Source organism: Amblyomma mixtum, chromosome 1 (assembly GCF_055824585.1).
Source record: "Amblyomma mixtum isolate Tamu chromosome 1, ASM5582458v1, whole genome shotgun sequence".
Classification (NCBI taxonomy): Eukaryota; Metazoa; Arthropoda; class Arachnida; order Ixodida; family Ixodidae; genus Amblyomma; species Amblyomma mixtum.
Window position 1 is genome coordinate 316,923,737 of NC_143012.1, and position 14,701 is coordinate 316,938,437.

The window sequence follows — 14,701 nt, forward strand, 5'->3', positions numbered from 1 at the left end:
AATTAGGTAACTTTTTAATTACTGACTTGAACAATGAGTCAATGGAAAAGTTGTAGATAACTTTGAAAAACAGCAGATTGAAACGTTTGCACCGAAGTACTGTTTACATAAAGTAGTTTTTTTACCGGCCTTAAACCATAACTTGCACAATAAAAAAAGGCTTCCTTATGACAACAGTGTCACTCAACTTCCCAAGAGGAAAGTTAAAAAAAGAACAAAACAAAGAACAAAATCCGTTTTTTTCTGAAGTGCTGTCCCTGATGAGCCTTTGCGTGAACATTGGGGCAGAGACGTTAGCCAGCAGCTGGTCACATGATAGCTCTCTTTTAATGCCAATAAATAAAGCTAGGTAATTTGTACCATTATGGAAACAGCGCTGCTAGCAGTTTTTCGAGGCGATCTACAACTTGTTTATTGACACCTTGTTCCTCAAGTCAATAATTAAAAAGTTAGCTGATTAGGCTTAACTAATTACCTTTGAAGAACGAAAAAATATTGCAGACTAGGCCATGCAACCTGAACAACCTTCAGCTGGTTTTAATGGGGCTAGGACACTTCATCTTTTTTAAAAGCTTGGTTACATTTAGCTGGGACACCTGGTGTATATTTGACTAGATGTGGCCTGGCTCTGTCACCACTCCAGCAAGATTTATGAATGCATAGGCAAACTTCGCATTACATGAATGCGTGATAAAACCAAGCCAACCGTAGCCATAGCCTTCAGCTGATACTATCACAATGTAAGACCCTAAACAGTGCAAAACGGCAAGCACTTCAACAAGACTAAGACCAAGATAAAGAATGGCATGATCGCTGAAAGATCCTATATCGCTTCTGCAATCTTTTCTGTGCCCTGTCAGTTTGTGCAGATGCATGTCGATATCACACTGCAATGCACTCCTGTCTACCACAAGCCCAGCAGTTTTACCGTGCAAGCTGTTGATAGACTTTGCCCCAGTTTGACAGCACAGGCTGTCTGCAGATGGATAGAAACCACTCCCTTCTGGAAGCTTCCAAATTCATCCCTTCTATATACGGCTCACAAAAATTACGCAGAAGCAACCAGATGGCAACTGAGCTGTTATGAGTACCTCAACATAGATCGGAGAAAGTGGGCTAGAGCCACTGCCGATGGCTGTGGTAGCCCAGCTTCCTGCGAAGTCTCGCAAGCAGCAGAAAGCAACTTTTCGTGTAGTATCCTCAATGACAGGGCACAGCTGCTTCTTGAATGTCCATCCACTAAGTACTGAAATCTGGAAGCAGAATCTCACTACTGATTTGAGTTGAGTACGTCAAACACATAAACACCATCCCCGCCACCCCCCACTCATTCTCCCTACCTCCACTCCCGCACCCCGCTTCTGAAAGTTCTCTCTTCCCCCATGCCCATGCTGAACATCCACTTTATGGACATCCACATCCATCTAATGCTGAACACCCACTTTATGGACTACTAACTGTCCTCGAGTTTTCTGATCTTTCAGTTAAATGGTTGGCACAATTTTGTAATGCCTGTTTAGGCCACAAGTGTAGTAACATGGTAGTGGTTTGAGCATCCAATTTGTATGAATGGGGTTCAATCCTCAGTCCTGCAGGGTACCCACCACTTTTTCAGCGGATACAAGCTGTCGCCTGGCCTGATTCTTGACTTCTCTGGGGTGAAAAGCCTCGAAAAACGTATTTTTGAGCACACCTCGTGCAGACCAAACATGTTAGCCATGGCGCTCTTTGGCTAAGCTATTCTTGAGCCAATAAAATCAAATCATCAATACTATTTACTATGTTGTGTGACACAAAAAAAAACAGCCAGACACATCATTTTGCAACGCAAAATGTGAGCAAAGGCTCATATTTCATGACTTCAATACTGCTCACATTTCTGTAAATCCTCTTTTAATACTGAACTTCCATAGTAAAACACAGATCACATAAGAAAAGTTAAGCAATTAAATAGTAGAGCAGTTATGGATTTTATGAGAACAGGATTCAAATCAAACAAAATGACAAATTTGACGCAAGAGACATCTGAAACAGCAGCCTAAAGACACATGTAATTTCATCAACAACCAATGCATGCCCTAGCTCTTACATGCCTTCAGAGATGGGGGTCGGAAAGGTCTTTGGGCCATGAGATATTCAGATTACTGCACTACAGGTTTATAGATAGCATTTCCAAGGCCTAAGAAAATATCTTGGTACTTTGTACCAACTTTGGCTGTCTAAAAAAAAAAAAAAAGTGCAGAAGGTTCCTGCTGATAAAATTCAAGACTGAGCAAAAGACCCAGTCCCTTGCTAGCACTATAATATACATCGACATAGGCTGCCACAAGTTAAAAGATACAAAAAATAAGGTAAGAAATAAATCTTGTGTGATGTGCTTACCATACGCACTTTAACATACATTTCTAGCCATGCACAAGATCTACTATATATCCCTCACAGTTAGCAGTACTGTGCACCTCAAGTACAAAGCAGCTCAAGGCACACACTATGGTCTCTCAGGCTGTACACATCACAATCGCAAGCTCTCCTGCTGACTGCAGCGAACAAAAAGTGAAGCTAGTAATGCTGTCACGCAAGGCCAGCATCCCTTGCCATGGCAAGAAAGAGGCCATCTTCTTTCTCAAGCAGCTCATTGGGCGAGCCTTCTTCCACTATTTCTCCGGCAGAGAGTACCAGAATCCTACAAAGTTGAAAAAGAAAAAAAAAATGTTAGAAGTTATGCCTGAAAACATGACTCTCAAAAGGACCACACCTTTGCATTAAAAAAGAATTTTTTCAATGCAGCCTGTCAGGAATAAAAGGCTCAGACATGCTGCATGGCTTTGCACGCATGAAGCACATCAGGCAGGAGTTCCCATACAGGATTCCAGACACGCCCAGATCGATGCATAAATCGTCATTTCAATGTCGCCCTGTGCGGCTACGGTGCTATGCTACTAGAGAAGGTTCATGTTAAATGCTTGGCCATGGTGGCAGTATGCAGCAAATGACAAAAGCAGCAATTTGCTAAAGCTTGGATGCAGAGCAAAAAATCCCAGGCATTCCGAATTGAGGGCCCCCCATAAGGTGCCCAACATAAAAATTACTGGAACTTCTTTCTCTCTCTCTCTCTTTTTCTTTCGTTCATCACTTATATGTTATTTTTTCAGACAGTCCTTTGTGCAAAAAGGAAAAAGGGATAGCTGCACTGTACTCTGGAATGAACTTTTGGTAGCTTACCTGCACTGGCTGCTGAAGATGTTATACAAAAAATACAAACAGCTGTGGACACCAAGCAATGGAGATGCGTGCAGTGTGCATGCTAGCACAAAACTGCAATCAGTATTTAATCAACCAAATGACCGGCATAAGCAGGAGCATGTTTTTACCCTGTAGGCAGTAGCCACATCTAGTGGCAGATCGAAAGGTCAGCATGGCTGCACGCTCCCATGACTCATAATTGAGCAGGTGTTCTCAACTCTAAGCTAGCCCCATATTAAAAGCTGGCCTCCCACGATAGCACGCCAATCCAAGCTTACCCAAAACTCTGAACAAACACTGAGAAATGCTGTCAAAAAGACTCTGTAGGGCACATGAACATGCTGTGTTTCTCTCCACAAGACAGCGTGGTGCCACTGATGTGCAATGGAGAATGCACTTCTACCCCACTCTGTTTCATTCAGGGAAAGGGACAATTGCTAATCTAGAAGGGGGACTCAAAAAGGTCACTTACGTAAGGAGGCCCTTTCTTTCACCTCAGCTTTTTCTATCGTGCCCCAAAGGCAGCCATAGGTCAAACGACGACGCAGTAAGCTTCCCTCTCGATTCTACTCATTAAGCAAATGCTCACCGTACTAGTGCTATTTTCATGCCAGGGTAATAAGCGTGCTTCTCACATGTCCTACGTTAGCCTATTTTAACGGAACTTGCCACGGCTGTGATATGGTACGCCACAGCTTGGGGACACGCATTTGCACATGAGCTATGCCTACACATAATGGGCATAGAAGGTTGCCTTCCAGGTCAGCCACGAACAGTATGACTGGATAACTGAAGAGAAAAAAAGTGAGGGCTTCCTAAAAATGTCATCAAAACAATCTTTTGAAGGGCTGCTCTTGCAGTGTGCTGCAAACAAAATCAGAACTGAAATCAAAGAACTCGACTGCTCAAACTACTCCGCCGCCTTGACACACGTGTGGAAGCTCTAAGCTTTTCCTCCTTGTTAAATAACCAAGTAGGTAGCAAGACCACCAGTGCGGTGATGTTGTGAGGCTCGCTCACCTATCACAATCCATGATTGTGTGCAGCCTGTGGGCAATGGTGATGACCGTTGTGTCCTTAAACTCCCGATGAATGGTTTCTTTAACCAGATGGTCTGTGGCCAGGTCCACAGATGAAGTTGCTTCGTCCAGCACAAGTACCTTGCACTTCCGCAAAAGAGCGCGAGTGAGGCACACCAGCTGCTTCTGGCCAGCACTGCATGCAGGTTAAATAAATTGATGAACAAAACAGTACAATTACGGAAGTCTTTCTATGCAAGGCGCATGATATGAAGGGGTGCAACACAGAAATGTCAAACATGCTGCCTGCACAGTACACCACACCACTGGCAAAGAAAAAGAAAAATTTATTTCAGAACCTTTCAAACATGCAGTCCCTGTCAAATTACGTTGATGCTTCATACTGCTATTTGAGTTCTTGAACAACTGTCAATTTAAATGTTAATGAGGTTAGACTATACCCATATCAACAGTACGGCAGACCTAAAAACAAGTGTGCAGAAGACAAGCAACAGTTGTTAAGCATGTAATACGATTATCCAAACTGTAGAGAGCTTCACAACCACTCTTTAGCAGCTTATCAGTATGCAGGCCCATCTGGATTCTTGTGGGCCAGCAGTTGGGCAAAGTAGTTTGTGGTTGCAACAAACGATGATGTCTGTTGCCTCGCAGAAAACCGCCTGGACAACAATCACTGCAAAAAGCTCCCAGATATTTATGGCAGTGATAGATTTAGCTTGGTTCCACCTCCACTACAGTGCCAACTGCTAGGCCTACACGGGCCAGGCCCATCTGCAAAGCAATTCTATGGGCCAGCAGGCTAATACGGCAGTTTACTCCTCTCAGTTACAAATACTACACTGCCAGTGCCATTCATCGAGGAGAAAGATCCTTTTGAACAACAGCCAATTTAAATGTCAATGAGGTTAGACTATACCCAGATCAACAGTATGGCAGACCTAAAAACAAGCGTGCAGAAGACAAGCACTGCTACTGCTTGTCACTGCTACTGCTATAACATATCTCATTTAAGTTGGCAAACATTTCTGGCACAAGTGCCCAGTAGCTGACAGTTAATTGTCCATTAAGCAAAGTCACTACGTGCCTAAGACAGATTGTCTTCAGTGTGCTGGTGTGCCAGCACACTGAAGACAAACAAAAGTGGCACTGGAGCTCATGCGCACCTTAGGTTCTCGCCACCCTCAAGAACTTCATAGTCCAGGCCAGCATCCTGCATGGCAACAAAGTCCTTGAGGTGCGCTTGCTCCAGAGCCTGCCACAGGGCTTCATCAGAGTACTCCGAGCAGGGATCCAGATTCCACCGCAGGGTTCCCGCAAACAGCACTGGATCCTGCAAAGCACCACAGACTGGCCATGACAATGGGCTGGCTATCTGCACATAGTTGGGCAACTGGCTTATGGTTTAAAATTTACATCCTTCACCCACCACCAATATAAACAGCTGAGCCAAAGCCATTGATGTAGTATTCATCTATTGAGAGTGATGACTAGGAAATGATTGTAGCTCTGTTTACTTTTAGCTTACCACACCTTCGGGCAAATCAGTTATCACGTAATCAAAGAGGCCTGGTTTTGTATCCTTCTTCTCAGCTCTGGTGGGCTGATGACTGGTTTACGATGACTGTCTTCTCTCTCTCTCTCATGAGCAAGACCAGTAATGTCGTGTCTTCTGCAAGTGTTGATCAACATTGGACGATCACTATGGGTGTGAAAGAATTTGTCTTTATCTACCAAGCCCTCTCCTCTGAGTATTTCTTTCATATTACCCCACATGTGTATAGTGTGGCAATGACTAGCAACAATGTGGAATGTGTGGCTACTGGTGAAAGGCGAACTCTTCCCACGTGATGCACAGCAGCAGCTTAGCCATGTAAAAGCAGGTGTGCTCTTTGTGCATGCTCGCCGACCTGGGGGATGATGGTCATCTTGGACCGGAGATCATGCAGACCAATCTTGGCAATGTCCACACAGTCCACGTCTATAGTGCCAGTCTTGGGCTCAATGATTCGAAAGAGGGCCAGTGCTAGTGTGGATTTGCCAGCACCTGTCCTGCCAACAAGCCCAATCTGAAAGCATCCAGAAATATTCTCAATGTCAGGGCATCCTTTTCTCTGCTCTGCTTTCACATAAGCATAAGATTCTAAAATTAAGTTTTTGAGTATGGTATGCACAGGTATTGGCGGTAATTTATTCATTAAAGGTTCCCCTCATTATTATAAATCCTAGGCAGATCACCACTCAACATGGATCTAGCATTCAGCTGCTTAAAAGTCAAAGGTAGCCAGAATGGGATTTTTACCAGGAAACACTGCAACATTATTTTAATTTGAGTGAGATAAGAAAGTGAGTTAAGTAATATGTTAATAAAGAGAGCATGATAAATGAAAAAACAAAGAATTATTTCAATCCAAAATCATTTGTTGGAAACTGTGCCAACTTTCACGTCCAGTTTACAGCCATGCATGCAATTTTGCAGCAGCGTTTAAGAAAATGGAGGACAGGGCATTAAATATGGTAACTTTTAAATTGCACCTTTAAATGTGAAAAGAAAGCACACTATTCACTATTTTATACACATTCTCCTTAGATTAAACGACAGCACCTTCTGAAGCCACCAGCCTTGAAAATTTGTCAAAACTTTTCATACTGGCGTCATGCAGCAGAGCACCAGAGCTACTTAAATTCACTAACCACAGCTTCGTGCTTTAATGGCTTTTAACGCAACCTAAAAGAGTGAAATGGTCTGCTAAGTCATGTAGATGATGTCATCAATATTTACCAAACAATAGAAACCTGTACTTGATCAAATTGTACTGCAGATGATATATAAAAATGCTTATGACAATATAAGCCAGACTACACTGTGTTTTACTTCAAGTCACAAGTAGGCTACTGCAGAACTTTGAGCTAAACATTGAAAGTGGAAGAATAACAACTGCTTGCATTCGAGCTAGGTGGTTTAACACTGTGAGCATTATTAAGAACGAATATACCAGTAATGGCACACAGCACTTTTCAAGCACTCTACACAGTGAGCAGCAAAACTGGGCCCCACCTTCTGGCCGTCATATGCTTTGATGTTGATTCCTTTAAGGACCATCTCAAGATCATCCCTGTACGCTGCACTGTAGTTGGAGTAGAGGACATCCCCTCTCGAAGGCCACTCAGCAGCAGGCTGCGTCTCTGCATTTCTCCATGGAGCCTGCACTCAGCAATGAGCGCCAAATGGCCACACAGTCAACTGGGATGATACGAGCAGGCTGAATGAAGCAATGTGACAGCAGTTAGAAGCACAAAGAGCAGACAGCATGGCACCCAAGGTACAACTCTCAACAAGCCCCTCAGTCTCAATAATGGTGTTCCCCTGCACAACAAACCTGGGGCACAAGCTTACATGCGGACATTCCACGAACAAAACCCCTCTGTGCACAGAGAAACAAACAAACAAAAAAACAATCTTCTTTACTATAATCTAACATGTAAGCACGCTCCCTAAGCCCACTCCCCATTTTAAACCTTAAAAGCAGCCGCAACACTCCAAGACTCTCACAGCAAAGGGAGCATGAAGTTTTTGCTTTCCTGAAATCCATCTGCCAGCCGAATATCGACAGTGGAAGAACTCCACAGAAGAAAAGAAAAGGAAGAGGAGGGAGGGGGGGGGGGGGGGGGAAGCAGCCATGCAGCTTAGTAACTAAAAGTTGTCTGGTTTTAGTGACAGTGCCAACTCGGAAGTCACTGAAGCAAAATTGCAAGCAGCAAATGCTTACCCCACAGTAAAGGGGAACAAAATTTTCTCAAAAAGGAATTTGCATATAGCAGCAGCAAAGGAAACAGATACCAAGAACATACCAAGTATTTTGCTATGATTCCTCTTTTACACTGAGGCATAAAAGGTGTGAAGCTGAATCTGAAAGTGGTTTGCTTATATATTCGCTCACCCCTCATGAACAATATATGCCCTCAGTGGCACTGCCTCAATGCTTATCTGGGACATGTATTAAGAAGACACTAGTTTAATGATTCACACGTGATGGAACAGTGGAAGAGTAACTTGTTTTTGCTTTGTTTATAAAACTAAATATCACAGCTAAACAGGTAGCTCTTGCTTGAATGAACGAGTTGTTGCACAAACTTGCAGGCTTCAACCACTGGCAACCACTGGAAATGCCACACAGTGTAGAGTTGATTTTACAAAAATTGCCAATACCAGCAACAAGTTTCCATGGCAGCCACACCAACTGTCCCATGTCTAGTTGCCTTTGTCAAAGGTTCACTTCCACTAAAATCTTCCTAGTGCTGGAAACCAGTTAGGTCCAGTGATTAGACATAGCAGTTGTATGTACTATGTGTGTTACGCCTATCACCTAAGCTCATCATCATCATCAGCCTGACTACGCCCACTGCAGGGCAAAGGCCTCTCCCATGTCTCTCCAATTAAACCTGTCCTTCGCCAGCCGCGGCCACCATATTCCCACAAATTTCTTAATCTCATCCGCCCACCTAATTTTCTGCCATCCCCTGCTACGCTTGCCTTCTCTTGGAATCCACTCCGTTACCCTTAAAGATGCACTGAAGAGGATTCTGAACTTGTCTTTTTGCCGCGGGAACTCGATCTACACGTTCCTAGCATTCTTAGAAACTGCAACTCATTGCCGTGTATGGCCGATTTTCCTAATTAAATCGAATTAACGTCCGGCTCCCGCCCCTTTTTTTAATTCTCCCTCGAACGATGGGCGGAGTCGACCAACGCGTGAAGTTCCTTGCAGCCAGCTCCGTGGAGGCTTTGCTTTCGCTTTATTTTGTTTTTTAGGTTCCCATGAATAAATAGTTTCATTCGCAGATAATATAGCCGCAAAATAAGCCCGCAGAAATAAAAATATGCGCGGACTATTTGCTACTACGGACTACTATGTATTATTCCGCCGATGGCAGAGCGGCAAGCCGCCACGGGACTGGGTGAAAGGCACTCCACGCGTTGGTCGACTCCGCCCGCCGTACGAGAGAGAATTAAAAAAAAAGGGGCGGGAGCCGGATGTTAATTCAATTTAATTTGGGAAATCGGCTATACAGGGCAATAAGTCGCAGTTTCTAAGAATGCTAGGAACGTGTAGATAGAGTTCCCGCGGCAAAAAGACAAGTTCAGATTCCTCTTCAGTGCACCTTTAAGGACCAGCGGTTATCTTGCCTTCGCATTACATGCTTTGCCCAAGCCCACCTCTTCCTCTTGATTTCAACTAAGATATCATTAACGCGCGTTTGTTCTCTCACCCACTCCGCCCGCTTCCGATCTCTTAACGTTACACCTATCATTTTTCTTTCCATAGCTCGCTGCGTTGTCCTTAACTTAAGCTGAACCCTCTTTGTTTGCCTCCACGTTTCTGCCCCATAGGTGAGTACCGGTAAGATACACCTGTTGTATACTTTTCCCTTGAGGGATATTGGTAAACTGCCATTCATGATCTGAGATAACCTGCCATATGCACTCCACCCCATTCTTATTCTTCTAGTTATTTCCCTCTCATGATCTGGATCAGCTGTCACTACCTGCCCTAAATATACATATTCTCTTACTACTTCCAGCACCTGGCAACCAATTGCGAACTGCAGTTCCCTTGCTAGGCTGTTGAACATTACTTTGGTTTTCTGCATGTTAATTTTTAGCCCCACCATTCTGCTCTGGCTGCCCAATTCATTGATCATTCATTGATTCATTGACTGGTGTACTTCACCTAAGCTCAGTGGTGCTCAAAGCCTGCCATTAGAGCAGCTTATTACAGCATCTACTTTTGTGCAGTGCTTTTGTGTATGAGCTACCAATATGGCATTACATTAACAATGTATTATACTGTGAGCAATGTGCGAAACTGGAGGTTCATTGCTTGTACAGGCTGCACCTCCGACAGGCACACCTGCCGCCAAAGTTTCTGGAATGCAATGTCGTCGAAGAAAGCGCACTTCTTAGCACCTAGGGCACACTGCTTGAAATTTATCAGTGCACTAAATAATTTGCACACTCAGAATTAGGCTTCATATATCTATTCCAGGCTGCATGGAAATACAGTGATAAAATTAAAATTTTCTCTAACATTGCGTTTTACAACCTTTTGACAGCGGGTGTATATAGAAGTTAAATGACCGCCTGTGCCTATAATGAAGCTGATGTTTTGTTAATTGCATCAGTACAGTAAGCACAATTGCACTCATCACCTACATATATCCATTCAATGAAGCCACTGCAGTGGCTCAGTGGTTATGGTGCTGGGCTGCTGACCTGAAAGATGCGGGTTTGATCCCGGCCGCGGTGGTCGCATTTCAATGGAGGCGAAGTGCTAGAGGCCATATACTGCGCAATGTCTGTGCGTGATAAAAAATCCGAGGCGGTTGAAACTACCCGAAGCACTCCACTACAGCGTCCCTCATGGCCTAAGTTGCTTTGGGATGTTAAACCATCTCAATGCTGCCACTGCTTTCAACCAAATCAGTAATTACAGCAGCCATATAGTCTCTAACATATGCTTCAGCAAGAGAGCCAATAGATCAAATCAGCCCGTTATTTTTTGTCTTTTAAGAAACAGGTACTCTTGGCTGCCATTTGGTTTTCTGTCAATGCCCTTCATGGAACTGCTCACTGCGGCATCGAGAAGCATCACCTTTTCTTCCATACACTGGCAATGACCTGGACAACAGTTCAAGCACATACCTCTTCAGCAAGTCCAATGTACTCCTTGATCCTCTCCACTGCAACCAAGCTAGTCTCGAGCAGGGCAAACATTCGGAATGTGTACGATGCCGCATTTGACACCTGTAATGAACAGCATGTCATTATGATGCCCATCATGAGACAAAACCACCCTAAACATTCGTGTCAGGGCTAAACTCATGGAGGGGCCTGCTCCCACCAACTTGTCAGATGATAATTTGGAAAACAAAACCAAAAAAAATTTGTCAGAGACAGTTCAGACTGCTTACGTGTGGGAATGCAAAAACATAGTCATTTGCAGGGGCGCAGCGCACTGTTTGATATTTCAAATGACCACCGAAATTGGAGTTTGATACACTGCACAAGTTTCCTATGCCTTTATACATGATTTTCATGGGGTAATATGTGCATTCGATACAGCCAATAATTTGAAATATCCGGGCTCGACTGTATTACCACTTCAGTTGCCATGGTAAGGTTCTTAAAAAAATTGGAGGACGCTTAAGCTTTGCCTTGAAGAGCTGAATGCGACAGCGTGTTGCAGGTGGTGGTGATGTAAATGAACACATTTTTTCAATTGTTTCAATTAATTATTTGATCAATTATACACTAATTTTTTTAATTACCATCATCAAGCACAGGCTTTTCATTCTGAGCATTTTGACACATTTGAACCCCTCTTTTTCCAATTTTTTCATTTCTTTAATTAATCAATACATAAATTAATTGCAACAATTTCATTAACTCGTCACCGCCTATGACACACCAATCAATCATCAATCACTAAAACTATGAATTACCATGATACGACTTTTTTTATGCAACCCCTGATTATTTCCGACAGGCGGTGCCAACTACTGCTGTGCGGAAGGCTTTTTGACCACACGAGCTGTATATGCAGTTGCGTAATAAGAAACAGAGGAGGGATTGACTTATCGCATTGTGATCAATTGTGCATACAAGGTGCAGCCTGATAAAATACAAGTCTCTTCAAAACGAGAAGTATTACTGACCTCCAGTGTGTAGGACAGCACAAGGCCCACCATGCCAGGGCTGAGTGAGCCCCTCCCAGTGACGGTCAACAACGATGCACCCAGGGACACCACAAGTGCCATGGTGTTGGCAATGACCAGCCTGCAGCTGTTTGAAACACAAGCAGTTTCTTCACCCACTCACAGAAATTCATCACAACGTACAGTTTTTATGGTGATGGAAAAAAAAAAGCCATTCTCTCAACGTCCTTTAAAATCAAGAAAGCCTGCTGTAGACTCAACAACTGAGTTAATCTTCTGCGCTTCAAGTAGACTGCCATCATGAGGCCATGCTTAAAATGTGTGAGCAGACTTCGGGCAAAAGCGCAAGAAAAAAAAAAAAAACATGCGCAAGTGAATGGTGCAAGCAGCTCTCTCACCAGTCTAGGGCCATGGAATGGTAGCAGCAGTTAATGTTGATGTCCACGTGACGCTCCAGAGTGTTGATGAACTGCTTGGTGACACCAAAAGCTCGCACTGACACCACACCAGCGATGGACTCACTGATGTGTGACAGGATGGGAGAACGTGTGACTGACCTTAGTCGCTGGACGTGCCGAAATGCTGGCAGCGACACTATCTGTGTAGAAGGCAAATGAGAGAAGCCAACCCTCTTTCATGCGATATCAATGAGGTTTCTGCACCCCTCAATCCTACATACATTTTTGTTTTTATGCTGTTGCCTTTAAGACATAACTACACAGTAAAACTCTGTTGCAAAAGATTGATATTAACTGATTGATTGATCAATTGGATTGATTATTTTTATATGCCAAAGCAACACTGTCAGAGATAAGGAATGCGGAAGTAGAGAGCTCTAGGTTATTTCAATGAATCTAAGGGAATCATATTCCCTTAGAATCAGTAAACTCGTACAAGTACCTTGGTGTGCACATCACTTCCACTCTCACTTGGTCTTTACATATCACATACATAGTTAACAATGCCAATCGTATACTTGGCTACATCCACCGCAACTTCGCCAGAGCTCCTTCATCCCTCAAACCGCTATTGTACAAGACATTAATCCGTCCAAAACTAGAATACGCCGCATCCATCTGGGACCCTCATCATGAATACCTTATTCATTGACTAGAAAATGGTCCAACATAACGCAGCCCGCTTCATTCTCTCCAACTATAACAGGACCGCTAGCATATCTTCAATGAAATCAAGCCTTAATCTGCCATCCTTAGCTTCACGTCCCAAAATATTTCGTATCTGCCTTTTTTCATAAGATGTTTCATCATCCACGCCTGTCCATCCATCACCTATCCATCATCCATCACCTATCATCAAGATTAGATCATGCCTACAAAGTCGGTGTCCCATTTTGCAGAACTAACGCTTTCTTTCAGTTGTTTTTACCTCGAACAGCAGCAGAGTGTAATCACCTTCCCGCACCAACAGCTAGCATCAAAGATTACCACCTTTTCAAGAACGCCTTAGCTAACATTGTATGATTATTAGACACATCTGGAACTTTTTTGATAATAGCCCCATTTCGTTTATTGTATTGTTTTGTTTTTTCCTGTAACCACTCCCCTCTCTAATGCCAATGGCCCTGAGGGTATATGAAATAAATAAATAAATAAATGACCTAGAGTTCTTTAAGACACATGTGCTGGCATCATACAGCACATGGGTGTTTATGCAATATATATCTTTATTCAAATGCAGGCACTGCAGTCAGCAACGAACCTGTGACCTGAATGCCACAGCCACTGATCCACTGCAGTAGGCGTGAGAGCCTGCTTACACATGGCAAGAATGATATAATTCAAGTCCCCATTACAGGCTGGTAGAACTTTATATACAGAAGACTCCTTCTAAGACACACATGATGAGACCTTGCTTGCCATATAGAAGCACCAGAAATATCAAGTTGTGTGTGTGTGGTGAAAATTAACATGCAGAAAACCAAACTAATGTTCAACAGTCTCGCAAGGAAACAGCAGTTCACAATTGGTAGTGAGGTGCTGAAAGTGGTAAGGGAATATGTCTACTTAGGGTAGGTAGTGGCCGCTGATCCAAATCATGCGAGGGAAATAACTAGAAGAATAAGAATGAGCTGAAGCACATGTGGCAGGTTCTCTCAGATCATGAATGGAAGTTTACAATATCCCTCAAGAAAAAAAGTGTATAACAGCTGCATCTTACTGGTACTCACCTATGGAGCAAAAACGTGGAGGCTAATGAAAAGGGTTCGGTTTAAGTTAAGGACAATGAAGCGAAATAAGGAAAGAAAAATTATAGGTACGTGTAACGTGAAGAGACAGGAAGCAAGCAGAATGGCTGAGGGAACAAACGTGGGTTAATGACATCCTAGTCGAAATCAAGAGGAAGAAATGGGCTTGGCAAGGCATGTATTGCGGAGGCAAGATAACCGCTGGTCCTTACGGGCAACGGAGTGGATTCCAACAGAAGGCAAGCCTAGCAGGGGGTGGCAGAAAGTTAGGTGGACGGATGAGATTAAGAAGTTTGTGGGGATATGGTGGTTGCAACTGCCAAAGGACAGGTTTAATTGGAGAGACATGGGAGAGGCCTTTGCAGTGGGTGTAGTCAGGCTGATGATGATGATGGTGGTGGTGGTGGTGATGGCCCCTCACCCCGGATACTATTTTAGAAGGAAAAGAAGTCAAGAAGGTGGGTGCCAACAGGCCCTTACCAGATTCTGGCTGCAGCAG

At 43.6% G+C, this 14,701-nt stretch overlaps 1 protein-coding gene across 5 annotated transcripts in view; it reads right to left on the reverse strand.

Annotated features, from left to right (window-relative positions):
- Positions 1-1,815: 1,815 nt before the first annotated feature.
- LOC149372577 (ATP-binding cassette sub-family C member 1-like) overlaps positions 1,816-14,701 on the reverse strand; it is a 57,094-nt gene continuing 44,208 nt past the window's right edge. For 4 of the 5 annotated variants that reach the window (XM_089567074.1, XM_089567073.1, XM_089567076.1 and 1 more), the window contains exons 24-31: positions 12,395-12,594; positions 11,997-12,123; positions 10,984-11,085; positions 7,339-7,485; positions 6,191-6,349; positions 5,447-5,613; positions 4,264-4,458; positions 1,816-2,683 (exon numbers count right to left, since the gene is read on the reverse strand). In XM_089567074.1, the coding sequence (XP_089423200.1) occupies positions 2,572-2,683; positions 4,264-4,458; positions 5,447-5,613; positions 6,191-6,349; positions 7,339-7,485; positions 10,984-11,085; positions 11,997-12,123; positions 12,395-12,594 (1,209 nt within the window). In that variant the 3' untranslated portion in view covers positions 1,816-2,571. The remainder of the gene's footprint in view (positions 2,684-4,263; positions 4,459-5,446; positions 5,614-6,190; positions 6,350-7,338; positions 7,486-10,983; positions 11,086-11,996; positions 12,124-12,394; positions 12,595-14,701) is intronic. The other variant, XM_089567077.1, reaches the window with a different exon arrangement.